We start from the raw sequence: 21,666 nt of genomic DNA, 5'->3' as shown, positions 1-21,666 counted from the left end.
ACCGATTCTATCGTGCGTCCAACGTATTGTAAGCGGCAGCTACAAGATAGCATATAGATCACAAATTGTGTCAAAACGAACAGAATGGACATGAGAAAATGTTTTATTTGTTTGGTACAATTAAAATGTAGTGGTCCGGTTACCAATCATAACGCAACACAAACAACAAATTCTATTGCAAGTGGAGCATCCCTTCACTACCGAGACTAAAGGTGAATCCATATGCTCTACCTTGGGAATATTATATATTTTTTTTATCTATTAGGGGCCAACAAATTCTGTAGATTTCTAGATCATCTAAACGTCACCCCAGGGTGTTAGGTACAATTTCTCTTAATATGGGGTCGCTGCGAATAATGTGCCAATTCTGTTTAAGAATAATTTTAATTTCATTTGCCTCACAATTATAATTTGTTATAAAGTTTTATTTAACCTGTTAAGGACCCCGGGCATACAGGTACGTCCTGACACCCTAGGTCTTAAGGACCCAGGACGTACATGTACGTCCCCGCCGGGCGTGGATTGGACCGGGGTGACTGCTGATATCGATCAGCAGGCAACCCGCGCAAATGGGGGTTCATCAGACCCCCCCATGTCGACGCAAATCGCAAGTGAATTCACACTTGCGATTTGCGCTTATTCCGGGTCAAAAGGGGCTATGGTGACCCGGAATATAAGGGGGATCGCGGTTGTCCAAGACACCTACGATCCCCCTGAAGGGATAGGAGTGAGGTGGCAGGGGTGCCACCCCTCCTATCCCTGCTATTGGGCGTCAAAAGCGACGACCAATAGCAGATCGGGGGGGGGGGGGGGGGTTTAACTTTCGTTTTCCCTGTTCGGCTTACCCACAATAGGCGGGGCAGGATGGGGAAACCAAAGGGGAGCGGGCGCCGAAGTCCACTTACCCATCGGTGGAGGCTGTGGGACACGATCGGCTGCGGTGATCGGCGCGGGCGGCATGTCGTGCGACTGGCTCCCTGGATCCTACGGAAGCCGGTGAGTTGCCTAGCAACATCTGGAGGGCTACAGTTTGAGACCCCTATACAGTGGTCTCTACACTGTAGCCCTCCAGATGTGCAAAACTACAACTCCCAGCATGCCCTGACAGCTTTTGGGGCATGCTGGGATTTTCAGTTTTGCAACAGCTGGAGGTCTACAGTTTAGAGACCACTGCACAGTGATCTCTATACTGATCTTGCAAAACTACAACTCCAAGCATGCCGAGACAGCCGTTTGCTGTCTGGGTATGCTGGGATTTGTAGTTCTGCAACATCTGGAGGTCCACAGTTTGGAGATCACTGTGCAGTGGTCTCACACTGTAGCCCTCCAGATGTTGCAAAACTGCAAATCCCAGCATTCCCAAACAGCAAACAGCTGTCTCTGCATGCTGGGAGTTGTAGTTGCGTACCTCCAGCTGTTGCATAACTACATCTCCCAGCATCAGTACATGCTGGGAGTTGTAGTTTTGCAACAGCTATAGGCACACTGGTTGGAAAATACTGAGTTAGGAAACAACCTACAAAAACTACAACTCCTGGCATGCACGGTCTGTCAGTACATGCTAAGAGTTGTAGTTTTGAAACAGCTGGAGGTTTGTCCCCCCATGTGAATGTACTACTTCAAGTATGAGCTGCAGCAAATTTTTCGCTGAGGCGCAAATTTCTACCGGGAAGCTCACTGTAAACCTCTGCCAGTGCGAACATACCCTAAAAACACTACACTACACTAACACATAATAAAGGGTAAAACACTACATATACACCCCCTTACACTGTCCCCCCTCAATAAAAATGAAAAACGTATTGTACGGCAGTGTTTTCAAAATGGAGCCTCCAGCTGTTGCAAAACAATAACTCCCAGCTTTTCCAGACAGCCACTGACTGTCCAGGCATGCTGGGAGTTTAGCAACAGCTGGAGGCACCCTGTTTGGGATTCACTGGCATAGAATACCCTTATGTCCACCCCTATGCAATCCCTAATTTAGTCCTCAAATGCGCATGGCGCTCTCTCACTTCGGAGCCCTGTCGTATTTCAAGGAAACAGTTTTTAGGGCCACATATGGGGTATTTCCGTACTCAAAAGAAAAAAAAATTTGTAGTGCAATTTCTCCCCTTTTACACCTTATGAAAAGGAAAAGTTGGGGGCTACATCAGCCTGTTAGTGTAAAAAAAAATTTAAAATGTTTACACGAACATGCTGGTGTTGCCCCATACTTTTTATTTTCACAAGTGTTAAAAAGAAAAAAAGACCACCCAAAAGAGTACGGAAATATGTGAGCGTAAAATGCTGTGCGGGTGCACAACAAGGCTCAGGAGTGAGAGTGCACTATGTACATTTGAGGCCTAAATTGGTGATTTGCACAGGGGTGGCTGATTTTACAGCGGTTCTGACATAAACACAAAAAAAGAAATACCCACATGTGACCCCAATTTGGAAAAAACACCCCTCACAGAACATAACAATCCCCCACGTGTGTTTACAAAGCCCCCATAGTGCCAGAACAATGGACCCCCCCCCCACATGTGACCCCATTTTGGAAACTACACCCCTCATGTAATGTAATAAGGGGTACAGTGGGCATTTACGCCCCACAGGTGTCTGACAGATTTTTGGAACAGTGGTCCGTGAAAATTAAAAATTTAATTTTTCATTTGCACAGCCTACTGTTCCAAAGATCTGTCAAATACCAGTGGAGTGTAAATACTCAATGCACCCCTTATTAAATTGTGAGGGGTGTAGTTTCCAAAATTGGGTCGCATGTGGTGGGAGGGGGGTCCATTGTTCTGGCACCACCGGGGGCTTTGTAAACGCACATGGCCCCTGACTTCTATTCCAACCAAATTCTGTCTCCAAAAGCTCAATGGCACTCCTCCTCTTCTGAGCATTGTAGTGCACCAGCAGAGCACTTGACATCCACACATTGGGTATTTCCATACTCAGAAGAAATGGGGTTACAAATTTTGGGGGTCATTTTCTCCTATTACCCCTCGTAAAAATGTAAAATTTGGGGAAAATCCAAATTTTTTTTTTCATTTACACATCCGACTTTAACAAAAAGTCGTCAAACACTTGTGAGGTTTTAAGGCTCACTGTACCCCTTTTTGCGTTCCTTGAGGGGTGCAGTTTCCAAAATAGTATGCCATGTGTGTTTAATTTTTTATTTTTTTTCCCTCCAAAAACCATTTTAGCAAAATTCGCTTTTCAAAGCCAAATGTGACTCCTTCTCTTCTGAGCATTGTTGTGCGCCAGCAGAGCACTTGACGTCCACACATGGGGTATTTCCATACTCAGGGAGATGGGGTTACAAATTTTAGGGGGCATTTTGTCCTATTATCCCTTGGAAAAAAATGTTATTTGAGGGAAAACCAGCATTTTATTGGAAAAACAAATCATTCACACATCCAATGAAACACCTGTGGGGTGTTAAGGCTCACTGGACCCCTTGTTACGTGCCTTGAGGGGTGTAGTTTCCAAAATAGTATGCCATGTGGGGTGTTTTTTTTTTTTTTTGCTCTTCTGGCACCATAGGGGCTTCCTAAATGTGACATGCCCCCCAAAAACAATTTCGGAAAAACTCACTCTCCAAAATCCCACTGTCGCTCCTTCCCTTCTGAGCCCTCTACTGCGCCTGCCGAACACTTGACATACACATATGAGGCATTTCCTTACTTGAGAGAAATTGGGTTACACATTTTAGGAAGATTTCTCTCCTTTTACCCCTTGTAAAAATTCAATAACTGGGTCTACAAGAACACTCCAGTGTAAAAAATTAAGATTTGAATTTTCTCCTTTAGTTTGCTGCTACTCCTGTGAAACACCTAAAGGGGTAACAAACCTTTTGAATGTCATTTTGAATACTTTGAGGGGTGCAGTTTTTATAATGGGGTCATTTATGGGGTATTTCTAATATGAAGGCCCTTCAAATCCACTTCAAAACAGAACTGGTCCATGAAAAATTTTGATTTTGAAAAATTTTGTGAAAAATGTGAAAATTGCTGCTATACTTTGAAGCCCTCTGGTGTCTTCCAAAAGTAAAAACATGTTACCGTATAAGCCGGCCCGAATATAAGCCGAGGCCCCTAATTTCACCCCAAAATCCCAGGAAAAGTTATTGACTCGAGTATAAGCCTAGGGTGGGAAATACATCATCCCCCCCCCCCCCTGTCATCATCCAGACCCCCGTCATTAACATCCTCATCATTATCACCCTGTCATCATCCAGACCCTCATCATCATCACCCTGTCATCATCCCCTTGTCGTCATCCCCTTGTCATAATCCCACACCCTCCCTTCATCATGCCCTTGTCATCATCCCCTTGCCATCATCCCTACCCCCCCTTCATCATCCCCTTGTCATCATCCCACACCCCCCCTTCATCATCCCCTTGTCATCATCCCCTTGTCATCATCCCCTTGTCATCATCCCCTTGTCATCATCCCCTTGTCATCATCCCCTTGTCATCATCCCCTTGTCATCATCCCCTTGTCATCATCCCCTTGTCATCATCCCCTTGTCATCATCCCCTTGTCATCATCCCCTTGTCAACTATCCGCCCTCAGTGGTCTTCAACCTGCGGACCTCCAGAGGTTTCAAAACTACAACTCCCAGCAAGCCCGGGCAGCCATCGGCTGTCCGGGCTTGCTGGGAGTTGTAGTTTTGAAACCTCTGGAGGTCCGCAGGTTGAAGACCACTGCGGCCTTTGACATCATCCAGCCCCCTCTCACCCCCTTTAGTTCTGTACTCCCCTCCGCTCGGAGCTGGTCCGGTGCTGCAGGACTGTCCGGTGGGATAGTGGTTCCGGGCTGCTAACTTCACCGGGGGCGCCTCTTCTCCGCGCTTCGGGCCTAGAATAGAGGCGTTGCCTTGACGATGACGCAGAAGGACGTTGGTAATGAACGGGCCGGGCCCGAAGCGCATTGAAGAGGCCTCCCCGGTGAAGATGGCAGCCCGGAACCACTATCCCACCGGACGACCTCCTCACCGGACAGTCCTGCAGCACCGGACAAGCGCCGAGCGGAGGCGAGTACTGTACAGAACTAAAGGGGGTGAGAGGGGACTGGATGATGTCGAAGGCCGCAGTGGTCTTCAACCTGCGGACCTCCAGAGGTTTCAAAACTACAACTCCCAGCAAGCCCGGACAGCCGATGGCTGCCCGGGCTTGCTGGGAGTTGTAGTTTTGAAACCTCTGGAGGTCCGCAGGTTGAAGTCCACTGCGGGTGGAGAGTTCACTCGAGTATAAGCCGAGGGGGGGTGTTTTCAGCACGAAAAATCGTGCTGAAAAACTCTGCTTATACTTGAGTTTATACGGTAACTTTATGATTCAAACATAAAGTAGACATATTGTATATGTAAATCAATATATCATTTATTTGGAATATTCATTTTCCTTGTAAGCAGAGAGCTTCAAAGTAAAAAAATAAAAATAAATAATACTAAATTGTAATTTTTTTCATCAAACTTTGGAATTTTTCACCAAGAAATGATGCAAGTATCGACAAAATTTTACCACTAACATAAAGTAGAATATGTCACAAAAAAACAATCTCTGAATCAGAATGAAAGGTAAAAGTATCCCAGAGTTATTAATGCTTGAAGTGACAGTGGTCAGATGTGCAAAAAATGGCCGGGTCCTACAGTGAAAATTGGCTGGGACCTTATGGGGTTAAATTTACTTTCATTTCAATTTGTTTCCATTTTCTCACTTATTTTTATTTTTAGGATTAATAAGGTCAGATTGTTTACATTTTTTACTTTATGAAAGGCCTTCATCAGTAAACTATCAGCATACCCCTTGGCTGAAAAACGTTCCCTTAGAACAGCTGCTTGCACAGCAAAGTCTGAATCTGAAGTACAATTTTTTCTCATTCTTAAATACTGACCATAGGAAACGCTCTTCAGCCAATTAGGGTAATGAGCGCTACCATAGTCCACCGATTTAAAGAGTGTTCTAGTGGAAATATGTCCAGACTGATTTCAAAATTTCCAGATCCAAAAATTGTATATCCTCAGTGGAAAAATGTAGACTAAACTAAAGACCCCCAAGTATTGGAATTAAGGGTTTCAACAAAATCTCTGGCCTGTATTTCAGTCCCTGTCCAAATTAAGAATAGTTTGTCTTTAATTTTCATGATTTTTTTTTTTTTTAATATGTTGGTCATTAACACTTTCCTAACAAATTCCTAAATGTATTCTATTAAAAAAAAAAATGTGTATTTTCATGTTAAAATACATTTTGTAATAACCACCACTAGGGGTCTCCCTAAGTGTCTTAGCCGCTAGCCTGTTATAGATTTCGGACTCATGCTGGGCAGCCCTGTGTGTGTAGTGCCAGAGTCCGAAATCTCAGACTGCAGCTGAGACACGTGACCAGTACAGCGCTGCTCCCTGCCTGTCAATCAGACAGACGGGAGAGAGTGATGTGCCCACAGCAGCGGCGGACATGGCCGGCTGGAGACAGGTGACAGAGCTGTGTGTAAGAAGATCTCACCTTCTCCCAGCCGGCCAGCAGCTGCAAGCTCCGCTGCGCTCCTCTGTCCAGCGTGAAGTGAGGGCGGAAGCGTTCCTCCCCAGCAAGCTTCAGTGACTTGTTCACTTGTTTGTGTTGCGCTATGATTGGTAACCGGACCACTACATTTGAATCATACCAAACAAAACATTTTCTCATGTCCATTCTGTTAGTTGTGACACTCAACTCAATTTGCGATCTATGTGATCTTGTAGCTGTCACTTACAATACGTTCAACGCGCGATACAATCGGTGCATTCACATTTGTGTAAACACAGATCCAATATTAAAACTAATTTTTTTGTTACATAGTGTATCAAAACATTTCTCTACAGTACACAACAATAATATTAAATCTTTGTGATTGATCATATTAGAAACTATACCAGAAGATGCTTCAAATCGTTATCAGCGACTTAGAAACCGCAAGTCTCTTTGAATATTCAAACTTTTCACGTTGGTGCCGCAGGGTCTTAATGAGACAATAGAAAATTTTATTTGCACAACATGTATGTCGTTTTTTTTTATCCTGTACGCATAGCATAAAAATTGTATTATGTTTTTTATAATGGGGTTTTATTATACTGTGACTTTATTTTTCACATATATGTATTCATGTTATGTAGAAGTGCCGTAGTTGTTATATAGGATTATTTGTATGGATTTGATGTATTTCTATGGTAACTTTTTGCTGGGTAATAATGAGTTAACCTGTTTTGTATTGGTAGTAAAAGAGTAAACTCCTACATATAGAAGTATGCATCTTGCCTTTTTTCATGCTTGAATATGCTGCGCATGCGCATCGAAACCCGTTGCATATTGGTATTAAAGCTGTGTTTTATTCATTCTTGCTGTGTGTACCTGGGTCTCGTCAGCGCCACGTTGAGCCGTCTGTTTCTGTTGAAGCCTACCCAACTTACAATCTGGACAGTTCCTGACATGGACAGAGGTGACAGCAGAGAGCCCTGTGGTCAGACTGAAAATAACTATACAACTTCCTCTATACTATACAGCAGCTGATAAGTACTGGAAGGATTAAGATTTTTTAATAGTAGAAATTTACAAATCTGTTTAACTTTCTGGAGCCACCCGGCGTATATGCAGCGTATTTCATGCTGCACAAAATATGCAGCAGCAGCAGCACCATACACACAAGGCTTTTCTGTGACGCGCGGCTCCGCCTCCAAAACTCACTACACACATAGGGCTGCCGCCGGAAAGACCTATGTGTATGGTGGGCCAGGGATATGCAGCTGTGTATACGCCAGGTTGGAACGTACCCTAAGTTTGCTTATAGCTGATCAGGTATGCCAGTCCCTTTAGGCTTTGGAGTCTATTCTACCCGTTCAGTTTCTGGGCCGAGAGGGCATTAGCTTATTTAGATCAGATATGTAGAGCAGCTTCCTGGTGTTCGTCCCATACCTTCTTTGACCACTATTGTCTTAATTTTTGTCTTTTGACTGGAAAGTCCTACAGGCAGTAAATATTAGAGGTATGAATCGGCAAGAATTTGGCGATACGATACATATCGCGATACACGTATGGCAATACGATATATCCCTATTCTGTTTACAAGACAATATATTGCGATATATCCCGATTCTGTCTCAAAAACAATGTCTTTTACACTTTTAATAAAACTTTTTTTTTATACACTTTATTAGACTTTTAGGAGGAACCATTAGATTCCTCAGACAGATGAATAGAGTTCTATTGAACTCCATTGATCTGCGATTCATTGATAGAGCCTAGTCAACCCAGGCTCTATCAATGACAGAGCCACGGGACAGCAGGAAGCAGAGGTAAGCCCTCCGGCTACATCCACAGTGGATCGCCCACCCGAGATCGCGCAGCAGGTGGGTGATCCACCCCACTAGCCCACCAGGGAGAATTCACAGATCCCTTTAGACACCACTGTCAGCTTTGATAGTGGCGATTTAAAGGGTTAATAGCCAGCCACGGCGATCGCTGCATGCTGGCTATTAGCGGCGGCCCCTGGCTACTGAAATCAGCTGGGGGCTGCAGAGTATGGAGCAGGCAGGAGTCCGGAACTCGCTCCATACAGACTGCTGAGCGCCGCATGCTGGATATTAGCGGGGGCCGCAGAGTACGGGGCAGGCACGAGTCGGGAGCCCGCTCCAAACACCCAGAGCTCCGCCGCGCTTGTCAGGTCCGGCCCTGCTTGCACGAGCCGTAAAAATTCACGTGCCCGTAACTGCATGTCCCGGGCGTCGGGAGATAAGAATTCCACATCCCTAAAAGGATCGATTTCAAAATATTTTGAATCGATACCGTATCGCGATAATTGAGTGACTCTATTTTTTTTCCTTACACCCCTACTAAATATTGTCTATTCTAGCCTACTATGCAAGGGTGCTGTCATAGGGCAAAACGGAAAATATAAATTACTGACCAGTAATTGTTATTCGTGGAGCCCATGACATATAGGCATAAAAAACTAATGAAGTATTATAATTTTGGGAAAGAAACTCAGGTGCTTCTTTTCCTTTTTATGCAAATTTGGTTAATGGTTTCCTGTCCAGAGGGAAGGAAGAGAACGCTCTACAAGGGTGCTATCATGGGCTCTACGAAACACAATTACCTGAACGTAATTTGTTTTTTCCCAATTTTTTCATTTTTTTTTTCCAGGCCTTTCCATCTCTACAAGGGACTACAGCTCTCATCAGATGCAGAATACACATTTACATCCAGAGACTGACAGGTGAATGATGCTACTGTGCCCAATGATTAATTTTTGCCAATGCCCTCCTAATTGTGCCACTGTCCTAATGATCTGTGCCTCTGTTCCCCTGAGAATACTCTCCTTACTCAGCTTCCACACTGCTCTGGCCTCTTTCAATCAGGCCAGATCATACCAATGCAGGTAGCAATAATCATAGTGTCTGCATCATATAGGAAGCACTGGTGGGAAAGGAGCGCAGGGTTTCTTGCTACTCCCAGTGTTCGGTTATTCAATCCTATCAGCATCTTAAAGACACAGATACAGTTGAATTCCTGGACTGCGAAGAACCACTTGCCAGTTCCCTAAACTGGCAGCAGGTGGTGGTAGCCTCAGCTAGATCCTCGTCTGATGTGGCAAGGGGTTCTTGGGTCCAGTTGCAATTACGACCACCCTGACCCCCTATAGTTAATCCAGAGCTTATGAGGATATTTCATGCAAGAGGACTGTCATTAAACCCACTAGTGCACAGAGCTACCTGCAGAGATCGGCTCTTTTCCTCTTTGGCTAGATGGTTCATAATATTGTGTTTTCCCTTCAGTGCATTCTTTGTTGTTTTTCTTATCTATAGTTTCACCATTTTGGTAAGTCTGCATTTTCATGCATGGCCTCTATTTCTCCTTGGCGGAGGGAATGTCCGTGGTTCATTCTAATGTAACCTTGTGTCAGCTGTTGGCAAGTGGTTCTAACTGAGATGTAGGATATGGGTCACGCTCATCAAATTAATACTGTTGTGAAGGGCAAAGCGATTAATACTTTAAGCAGATTTTACCTTTTTACAGAGGTTCCTGGTTAGTTCCATATTATTATAGTTTTTGTCGTAGTATGTGGATTTTTGTAAAGCTGCATGAGGCATTACAGTTTATATTCATACAGGTATGTTCCCATCTCATGAGGTGAGGTCATTTTGCTAGGATTTGATGTTCTTGTATGATTGCCTGGGATCTGACCACTGGGACACACACACACACGATTCAAATTTCTTTTCGTTGTAGCTTAAAATCATTCTGTGTCTGTTGTAATGGAAAAGATACATTACATAGATTTCTGGTCATCTTGTGCAGGGCTTTGGTTTGAGTCTGTAGAAGCGGAGTGTCGTATAAAGCATGAAGGAAGGGGAGAAAAACAGGCTTCTGTAGGAGGTTATCTGACTACCTAAAACTCCTGTTACACAATATGGCTAATCTTTATCCACTGGCCATAGATCTGTACCAAGACCACATCTGTTTTTTGTGTCATAGAGGTTAGGTTTACAATCTGCGTATGGAAAGGTGTGTAAGAATGGGGCTGGAAAGAACACTAGAACCCCTTTGTTCTGGCGATTGGCGGTGTCTGTACACTAGACTCACCAGTGCTTATTCTTACTTGCCTCTGACAAAACCATAAAGCACATGAACTTTTCTACTGTGGATGTATGAATGGCCTATTCATTAAAGCCTTAACTTTTTTTTCCCCATAGTAAATATATTATTTTTTACATAAGTGCAGAATTTTATTTTAGCTGTCAGCTACATTAAATAAAGCTCCTGTAATGAATATGGTCATTTCTTCACTGTCAAGTCACTAGAACAAAAGAGCCTTCAGACACGTGAGGGCTCTGCACTCGTAGCAGGTGATAGCAGGCTCTTACGTCCTAGTGATGTGAGAGTGAAGAAATGACCATATTCCTTTCAGGTATGGGCATAGCAATGCACATTGTGGAAGCAGGGAAGCACGGCGGGACCGCTCCCCACTTCCATTGCGCAGAGAAGCGCTATAGCAATGGGAGATTAAACACCCTAGTATTTTGGGTTCAGTGCGTTTGACTAGCCTGTCAGTTTGTCAAATATTGTCTTATTGAGTTACTGCCGTAGAGACGATTTATAACTGTACATTTGGAGTAGAACTCTTAGGTAGCCACTTAATATACATTTCTGTTCTGATGGCATCTGACAAATTTACTGCTAAATTAAATTGGAGTTTTCCTTGGGGTGGTGGGACAAGTAACTTGGGTGTCCTTTCCATTTCTTTCCTGACAACTGTTGAGATCTTTGCCTGGATGAGTGGGACACATTTATGCATATTTGAAGGTCAAGGCTGTCTTTAGTAATACTTTTTTGTTTATACCATTTTACTAAATATTCTTTCCTATTTTACTAAGGCTAATTTCAGCACTTCAGTCATCTGGGAAAAATAAAAGCTGCACTATGGTTTCCCTGGGCAGGTTTTGTCAACTTTTGGTTGAATTATTGCACAATCGTTGTGATACTTAGGCTACTTTCACACTGCAGTTTGGACACTGTAGTGTGACGGTCATTGGGGGAGTCTGGGAGAATAGCGGGTGAGAAAATACTGCTTGAGCCACCTTTTTTCTTCCGCTATATCCCGTCAAAAAAAAAAAAAAAAAAAAAAGGGCGCCCAATGGCCCCCGTAATAGTAAATCGGAGCTGTCGCGACCTGTTGTGCCCCGTTATGAGAACGCCCGTTAAAGTCATAAAAAAAGAAAGAAAAGAAAAAAGACTTTCACGGCCATTCTTGACAGGGAGCAAAGGCAGTGTGAAAGGGGCCTTAAATCTATTGTACCCATTTCTCTTTAGGCAAGCCAGGGGCTTATCCTAGTCCAAAAGTGCATCAAAATCAGTACAATGTAGAGTAAATTGGCTTTTCTTAATGTGCCCGTACATTGGGCGGCCTTGCAGTACCAGGCACAGTCTTGTGTATGGATGAGCCACTGTGCTTTGTTTCAGGTTTTTATGGTTAGGGTTATGCTCACACACAGAGGGAATCTAATTTTGGTCTCTGCCTGGTGCATGTTAGACAGAAGTTGCAAATGCTATGGTTTGCACAAAAATTCTACATTTAGCCTATCTGTGTTGCGGTTACCAGGTTTGCAGGGCTTGTTACAGTGAAGGGTGGTCCGCAAACAAAGGGGGAGTAGCCCCACATGCAAAACTGCCAACAATTTATGTTCAGTGCGATTGTACACAGTCTGTGTTAATTTAGGACCGGCTTAGTAACGTCTCTTCATAGTGGAAATGCTGTGGATTCTACTTCAGGAAATCTATAGCTATAATCTGCAGTATGTGAACACTAGTTTTAATATTCACTTTCTTTCCATCATTGGTCATGGCTTAAAATCCCCAATGAAATGCTTAGTGTCAAATCCACAGCATTATGTGCAGATCTTATGTAGGGAAACTCGATGATGATTACACCTTGTGGATTTTCTTGCACTTTGTGTGAACATACTCTAAATGTAGGCCTTCAGTGTTTCTTCCCAGAAAACTCCCTTTCAAGAACATGAAGGTTATTCGATTGAGTCTTGAATTCTAGCACGCTTTCATGCTGGGATGTGACTGTCTGCAGAATCATTAAAGGGGTATTCCAGGCAAAAACTTTTTTATATATCAACTGGCTCCGGAAAGTTAAACAGATTTGTAAATGACTTCTATTAAAAAATCTTAATCCTTTCAATAGATATCAGCTTCTGAAGTTTTCTGTCTAACTGCTCATTGATGATGTCACGTCCCGGGAGCTGTGCATGATGGCAAAATATCCCCATAGGAACTGCACAGCTCCCGGGATGTGAGTCATCAGAGAGCAGTTAGACAGAATACAACAACTCAACTTCAGAAGCTAATAACTATTGGAAGGATTAAGATTTACAAATCTGTTTAACTATCCAGAGCCAGTTGATATATATAAAAAAAGTTTTGGCCTGGAATACCCCTTTAAGCACTGGATACTGGCTGCTTCTGGGGCCCGCGTGTGCCACGTCATCTGCTGTTTGGTTTTAAGGATGCACAGCTTTTGGGTTTTAACCCCTTAAGGACGCAGGACGTAAATGTACGTCCTGGTGAGGTGGTACTTAACGCACCAGGACGTACATTTACGTCCTAAGCATAACCGCGGGCATCGGAGCGATGCCCGTGTCATGCGCGGCTGATCCCGGCTGCTGATCGCAGCCAGGGACCCGCCGGCAATGGCCGTCGCCCGCGATCTCGCGGGCGTCCGCCATTAACCCCTCAGGTGCCGGGATCAATACAGATCCCGGCATCTGCGGCAGTTCGCGATTTAAATGAACGATCGGATCGCCCGCAGCGCTGCTGCGGGGATCCGATCATTCATAACGCCGCACGGAGGTCCCCTCACCTTCCTCCGTGCGGCTCCCGGCGTCTCCTGCTCTGGTCTGTGATCGAGCAGACCAGAGCAGAAGATGACCGATAATACTGATCTGTTCTATGTCCTATACATAGAACAGATCAGTATTAGCAATCATGGTATTGCTATGAATAGTCCCCTATGGGGACTATTCAAGTGTAAAAAAAAATGTAAAAAAAAGTAAAAGTAAAAAAAAAGTGAAAAATCCCCTCCCCCAATAAAAAAGTAAAACGTCCTTTTTTTCCTATTTTACCCCCAAAAAGCGTAAAAAAAACATTTTTTATAGACCTATTTGGTATCGCCGCGTGCGTAAATATCCGAACTATTAAAATAAAATGTTAATGATCCCGTACGGTGAACGGCGTGAACAAAAAAAAATAAAAAAAAAGTTCAAAATTCCTACTTTTTTAATACATTTTATTTTAAAAAAAAATTATAAAAAATATATTAAAAGTTTTTTATATGCAAATGTGGTATAAAAAAAAAGTACAGATCATGGCGCAAAAAATTAGCCCCCATACCGCCGCTTATACGGAAAAATAAAAAAGTTAGAGGTCATCAAAATAAAGGGATTATAAACGTACTAATTTGGTTAAAAAGTTTGTGATTTTTTTTAAGCGCAACAATAATATAAAAGTATATAATAATGGGTATCATTTTAATCGTATTGACCCTCAGAATAAAGAACACACGTCATTTTTACCATAAATTGTACGGCGTGAAAACGAAACCTTCCAAAATTAGCAAAATTGCGTTTTTCGTTTTAATTTCCCCACAAAAATAGTGTTTTTTGGTTGCGCCATACATTTCATGATATAATGAGTGATGTCATTACAAAGGACAACTGGTCGCGCCAAAAACAAGCCCTCATACTAGTCTGTGGATGAAAATATAAGAGTTATGATTTTTAGAAGGCGAGGAGGAAAAAATGAAAACGTAAAAATTAAATTGTCTGAGTCCTTAAGGCCAAAATGGGCTGAGTCCTTAAGGGGTTAAAAGGGTACTCCGGTGAAAACCTTTTTTCTTTTAAATCAACTGGTGGCAGAAAGTTAAACATATTTGTAAATTACTTCTATTAAAAAATCTTAATCCTTCCAGTACTTATTAGCTGCTGAATGCTACAGAGGAAATTCCTTTCTTTTTGGAACACTGATGACATCACGAGCACAGTGCTCTCTGCTGACATCTCTGTCCATTTTAGCAACCGTGCATAGCAGATGTATGCTAAGGGCAGCATGGGAGCTTAGTGGTTAGCACTGCTGCCTTGCCTGGGGCCTTGGGTTCAAATCCCACTAAGGACATCAATAAATAAATAAAGATTTATTATTATTATTATTATGTCAGCAGAGAGCACTGTGCTCATGATGTCATCAGAGAGCATTCCAAAAAGAAAATAATTTCCTCTGTAGTATTCAGCAGCTAATAAGTACAGGAAGGATTAAGATTTTTTAATAGAAGTAATTTACAAATCTGTTTAACTTTCTGGAGCCAGTTGATTTGAAAGAAAAAAGGTTTTCACCGGAGTACCCCTTTAAATATGAGTGATAAAATTCTCATTGTCTCCTATTTCCATTCAGCTTTTACCAGTTCTGCATGTTGACTTATTATATGGCCACTAAACCCATGTTTGAAAGCTTTGACAGATGAACTGTTTTTACTTTAAAAAAAAACTGTTTTTTGCAAATGTGAGATCAGGGATTTTTCTGGCTTACCTGTTGCTTACATGCACGCTTTAATGCATTTCTCTCCAGTTTGACATACTGATAACAGGGAACCATAATCACATAGAAATAAATTAATTTAGAAAAAAAGAGGGGAACCAAAAGTTTTCAAACCATTCCCATTGTTGGTGAAGAGAGCCTACCCATAAAATCAGTGGGGTTGGTTTTAAATTAGGTTAAGCTCCGTTTGAGGAAGCTTCATTGCAGAGTCAGTTCTAGTGCTAAACAATGGACCTGGACAGTCCGTTGCACAAGTAACACCAATGGGATTTATTGACTTTGAGGTCCTTGCAGCTTTTTTATTTTTATTTTTTTTGTCTCTGCTGAACTCCCAACATTGATTTGAACCCAGCCTTACAGTGCAGGGATATAGTCATCCTATAATCATTTTATCCATTTTGTTCTATATTTTTTAGGTGACATACAGCATGTTTGGTGCTTCAAGAAAGAAGTTTGTAGAAGGGGTCGAAAGTGACTACCATGATGAGAATATGTATTATAGCCAGTCCTCGATGTTTCCGCATCGGTCGGAGAAAGATGTAAGTCACTCCTCTTCTTTTATTTTTTTTTTCTTACCCCAGTTTTTACATTCTATTCACAGTTCATGTAGTTCTATTCCTTAGTCACAGCTTAAAAATCTAACTATGGAGTTATGGTACAATACACAAATTTGTAGGTTCCTCTAAGCCTTTGTATTTCAGCTGGATTAAGTTTTTGCCATTCTCTGAAGCCTTTAGGAGCTGACATTTCTTTCTTGACACTTTTTTTTTTTTTATTTTTATTATAATGTCAGACGAGTGGAATAAAAAAAAACCTATAAAGATCATAGAAAAGATAAAAATGATGGTGAAGGCTTTATTGTAAGGTATTCAAGCAATACATGTGAGCATTAACCACTGCAGTATCTGTGTCTGTGAACTCTTTAAATGTGAATGGAAATTGGATTTTATGCTTTATTCTAGTTAAAGGGCTACTTTGGATAACTGAATTTATCAGACACTTTACCCCTATCCACAGGATAGAGGACAAGTGTCTGATTGCTGGGCTCCACCACAATCTACTACTCCTACTTACCCGCTACGGTCCCCACCTTCCCGAACTTGAGTAAGTGACGGCCTACTTAACCAATCACCGACTCAGGCAGGACATGGCTGCAGTTGTTGATTGGTTAAGCCTGCCGTCACACTGTCACGCCACGGTTGGGGGCTGGAGCATGCTTAAAATGGGTAAGTAGGACAAGCTCAGTACAGCAGATAATGGGGGGCTCCAGTGGTAGAACCCTCAGCAATCAGCTAGTTATCGCCTATCCTGTGTCTGATAAGTTCAGTTCCCCGAAGTAGCCCTTTAAAAGGGTTATCCTGATTTAGAAAAACATAGCTGCTTACCTGAGGACAGGTATGGTGATGTTTTTGGAAGATTTTCTAATCTTGGATTTTCCTGTTAAAACAGAAATATATGAGAAATTACTCAGTAAAGGGTAGTTCTGACTCTCCCTTGTCAAGGCCTGGGTAAATTGTCAGTGACTGTAGATATAAATGGAATTATGGTAAACTAAGGCACAAATGTCAGTAATGATTGTCACTAATTTACCCAATTATTCCTGTCTTTTTTTATTTTTATAAATACTTTAAATTTATCAATAGATGCTGGCATCTCCATCACCATCTGCATCGGGTCAGCTGTCCCAGTTTGGGGCTAGTTTATACGGACAACAAAGTAAGTTCATAATAAAGGGTTATCCTACAACTTAAAACTAATATACTTGTTACTGATATAACAATTGTATTAAACAAAAACGATCCTTTTTTTTTTTTTGTCTGGATTTTGCTTCTTCTGTTCCTTTCGATTCCTTCAGTCTACCTGAAGTGTTCAGTGCTGGGAAGGTAAAGCCACTTCTGATGTACTGATTATGGCCGCCTGCACCATAACAAACATCACTCAGCCGTCCATATACTAGGCGTTGGGACTGAGCATCTTGGGTGGACATTTTGAGGGTATGTTCACACAGCGGAATGTCAATGCAGAATTCCGAATATTCCATGCGGACATTATGCTGCAGCAGAGTCCCATTGATTTCAGTGTGATTCTGCTGCACTGTGCACATGGTGAAATTTCTGCGGCAGATGTTTCTTCCACGGAAATTCCGGCATCCGCAGAAAGAATTATTGTGTATGCAGGGGCGGACAGACAGCAGAGGGCCCCTGTGCAAAGAATGTGCCTGGGCGCCCCCCCAGCACCCTCATGTACCTAGACGCCACCGGAGTGCCTCCACTTACCCCGCGCGTGTAGTGTCGCCACTTGCCTTGTCCACCACAGGTGGATGGAACGGCTCCTGAGGTGGGCTCCGGGTGGCCCCTGTCCCTCTCAGTGTGCAGCCCAAGCCCGGTGAGTACTCCCTCTGGTCAGCCTGACCCGTATCTAGCTGGGAGGCAGAGGGCAGTGCTCCCCTTTACACTCACACCCCTGGACTTAGCACGACACCCCTTGGCACCCCCTAGTTCCTTGGCTCCTTAATGATAGAAGTGACCTACAGGCAGGGCCAGACTGGGACCAAAAATAGGCCCAGGCATTTTAAAATAAACAGCCCATTTTTATGGTGGGGGGCTGACTCATGGGACCCCCACCAATCACCTTGGTTCAAGTGCCTCCCCAGATGTTGGAAAGCTGCAACTCCCATCATGACTGAAGTGACTACAGCTGATGGGACAGTAATTAGACTACACAATGATATCACTGACTACAGCTCTGATGGGGCAGTTAGGAAAATACACAATGATATCACTGACCTTAGTGACGTCTTCTCTGTTGTCTTTACTTTTCTTCTTCATCTGGTTCAGACACCAGGATTTCTTCCATCTTCTCTGCAGAGTCTGACACCTGGACATCATTTGTTCCGTAATTTGTCAGTAGATCCTCATCCTCTGTATGATGACAATAATCATTATAACCTTGCCAAATACTGTACCCCCTGAATAGAATACTGCCAACCACTGTACCCCTGAATATAATACTGCCAATTACTGTACCCCTGAATATAATACTGCCAACCACTGTACCCCTGAATATAATACTGCCAACCACTGTACCCCTGAATATAATACTGCCAATTACTGTACCCCTGAATATAATACTGCCCACCACTGTACTCCATGAAATACTGCCAAATACTGTACCAACCACTGAATCACCCCACACACCACATGCACCCCATCCTCAGTCTCCTCATCACCCCATACACCCCATCCTCAGTCTCCTCATCACCCCCATACACCCCACGCACTCCATCCTCAGTCTCCTCATCACCACATATACCTTAAGCACCTCATCATTATTACACAGCTGACAACCACCACCTTTGTCCACAGTGTGCAACATTATCAAGAACTTTGCAACCCATGGCACTGTAGATAATCTCCCTGGGCATGGATGGAAGAGAAAAATTAATTAAAGGTGTAAACGCAGCATAGTCCAGATGGTGGATAAGCAGCCCCAAACAAGTTCCAAAGATATTCAAGCTGTCCGGCAGGCTCAGGGAGCATCAGAGTCAGCGCGAACTATCAGTCGACATTTAAATGAAATGAAACGCTATGGAGGGGACCCAGGAGGACCCCACTGCTTACACAGAGACATAAAAAAGCAAGACTACATTTTGCCAAAATGAATTTGAGTAAGCCAAAATCCTTCTGGGAAAACGTCTTGTGGACAGATGAGACCAAGATAGAGCTTTTTGGTAAAGCACATCATTCTACTGTTTACCGAAAACAGATTGAGGCCCACAAAGAAAAGAACACAGTACCTACAGTGAAATATGGTGGAGGTCAATGATGTTCTGGGGTTGTTTTGCTGCCTCTGGCACTGGGGGCCTTGAATGTGTACAAGACATCATGAAATCTGAGGATTACCAACGGATTTTGGGTCACACTGTACAGCCCAGTGTCAGAAAGCTGGGTTTGCGTCCGAGATCTTGGGTTTTCCAGCAGGACAATGACCCCCAACATACATCAAAAAGCCCCCAGAAATGGATGGCAACAAAGCGCTGGAGAGTTCTGAAGTGGCCAGTAATGAGTCCAGATCTAAATCCCATTGAACACCTGTGGAGAGATCTTATAATTACTGTTGGGAAAAGGTGCCTTCCAATAAGAGACCTGGAGCAGTTTGCAAAGGAAGAGTGGTCCAACACTCTGGCTGAGAGGTGTAAGAAGCTTATTAATGGTTATAGGAAGCGACTGATTTCAGTTATTTTTTCCAGAGGGTGTGCAACCAAATATTAAGTTAAGGGTGGCAATAATTTTGTCCAGCCCATTTTTGAAGTTTGGTGTGACATTATGTCCAATTAGCTTTTTTTCCCTCCCTTTTTTGGTTTAGTTCCAATACTCACAAAGGGAATAAACATGTGTATAGGAAAACATGTGTTACTGCAATCCTTTTCTGTGAGAAATACTTCATTTTCTTGAAAAATTTCAGGGGTGCCAACATTTACGGCCATTACTGTCTATGGCACTGAATACATAATCTGAGACTTTAAAACCTCACTTTTAATACTTCTTCTAAAAACCATATATCAAAAAAGAAAGTGACTAGAACTGTATTTATACATATCTGCATCTATTTCCGGCCACCATCTTAGTAGCCATATTAATACTAGCCGCCTGTTCACACAGACCATATATGCACACTTGCCTGAGTGAACATCCAATTTTCAACATCAATGTGTTAGTCTTATATACAATCATGTGTTCCATGTCCATCGCAAGAATCCTTGTCAGTTATTTTATGTATTTGCATGTATTCAGAATTAGTAGTGTTAATTTTGTAGTCACACTCATTATTAGTATATTATTGAGAGTTTTAGCACACTCCAAAACATCAATGTATAAATCCTCTCTCTGGCAGACCACATTCTCAGTCTCTTACTGCGTGCTATCAAATGAATGGCATTTAATCCATACAGTGCATACAACATAACTGTTCTTAGGACATCTTCATATCTGCAGGTACTATTAGTTACACAATGCCCACATTCTAAGATAAGTCACATGATTTAAACAATCAATCCTCTGCATTAATGTGAAACAAAAGCTGTTATCCTGATTTTACTTCCTTATTGATCCGTTCAGGCTTTCCTTTTTCTTTTTAGACTCTATATGTTTCCAGCTGTCCTGTCATCAGGTATTGATGTGACCGTATTTACAGTCATAAATATGTGGCTTAGCGTGCATATGACACGACGATGATGGCGGCCATAACACATACACACACACTACCCCTATATACACACATGGCCATCATACACAGCTTCTATATGCACATACACTGCCACTGTATATACACACACAGCCATCATAAATATATACACAGCCATCATACACACATACACAGCTGCTATATACACCCACTGCCCCTTTATACACGCATGGCCATCATACACATACACAGCTTCTATATGCATATACACTGCCACTATATAGACACACACTGCCATCATACACACATATACAGCCACTATACACATACACTGCCACTGTATATACACACACAAGGCCATCATAAATAAATACACTGCCTCTATATACACACACTGCCCCTGTATACACACATGGCCATCATACACATACACAGCTTCTATATAAACATACACACCTTCTATATACACATACACAGCTGCTATATACACATACACAGCTGCTATATACACACACACTGCCCCTTTATACACACACAGCCATCATACACACACACACACACACACACTTCCCCCATACACACATGCACTGCCCCCATATATGCACACACACAAGTAAGTACCTGTGTGCAGTGTAGCAGGCTGCTCCGCTCCTCTATTGCAGGAACTGGGCAGGAAGAGGAGGGACACGTGAGCCGACGTCACTGGCCAGCTGCTACTAGCAGGCCCTGCTGGTAACTGAGAGCCGCGCACAGGCATGTCTCATACCAACTGCAGCCCCTGCCATTTTAAAGCGACAGAGTGCCGCCCTCCGGACGGTGCTCCCTTTTGCTCCAGCCCCCGCTGGCCAGTCTGGGCCACAGACAGGGCAGGGCTGGAACATAAGAAAAAAAGGATGTGTAGTCAGTCAGTGTATAGTGATGCCTCCCCCCCCCCCAGCCGTCAGTGAGTGACAGTCACTCACTGACTCGCAAGAAGAGTGTTGGGGCCAGTCGGGCCTCCCTGAGGGTCTGGGCCCCTTACTGGGGTACCGGTTGTACCCCCCTGATGGCGGCCCTGCCTGTCCGTCTCGCCCGGCCGGTTTAAAGGTAAATTACTGCTGTCAGCGGCAGGTCCGGGACCTGTTGCTGCAACATTTAGTATGAAGTACTGGCAGGGGGCCCTGCAGGGGCCCAGACTGTGAAGCCCAGGCTGTGACCTGGGCCACTAAATGGGCCCCCTAACACGCTGGGCCCCTGTGCAACCGAACCGGCTGAACAAGTGATATGTCCGCCCCTGTGTGTATGTTCTTTCTGCGTATTCCGCTCAGAAATGCATTGCCATCAGTTAGATGGCACATTTCTGATCTGTCCTAGTGCCCCCTGGATTATTTATGC

General features: G+C 43.2%; 1 protein-coding gene across 2 annotated transcripts in view; it reads left to right on the top strand.

The window, feature by feature from the left end:
• CNOT2 (CCR4-NOT transcription complex subunit 2) overlaps positions 1-21,666 on the top strand; it is a 97,256-nt gene that overhangs the window by 30,206 nt on the left and 45,384 nt on the right. Inside the window, exons 2-4 of one of the 2 annotated variants that reach the window (XM_056574132.1) lie at positions 9,157-9,229; positions 15,525-15,647; positions 16,752-16,824. In XM_056574132.1, the coding sequence (XP_056430107.1) occupies positions 15,537-15,647; positions 16,752-16,824 (184 nt within the window). In that variant the 5' untranslated portion in view covers positions 9,157-9,229; positions 15,525-15,536. The remainder of the gene's footprint in view (positions 1-9,156; positions 9,230-15,524; positions 15,648-16,751; positions 16,825-21,666) is intronic. The other variant, XM_056574133.1, reaches the window with a different exon arrangement.

This window comes from Hyla sarda, chromosome 4 (assembly GCF_029499605.1).
Source record: "Hyla sarda isolate aHylSar1 chromosome 4, aHylSar1.hap1, whole genome shotgun sequence".
NCBI lineage: Eukaryota > Metazoa > Chordata > Amphibia > Anura > Hylidae > Hyla > Hyla sarda.
Note: the sequence above shows the minus strand (reverse complement) of the source record. Positions and strands in the feature narration are given on the sequence as shown.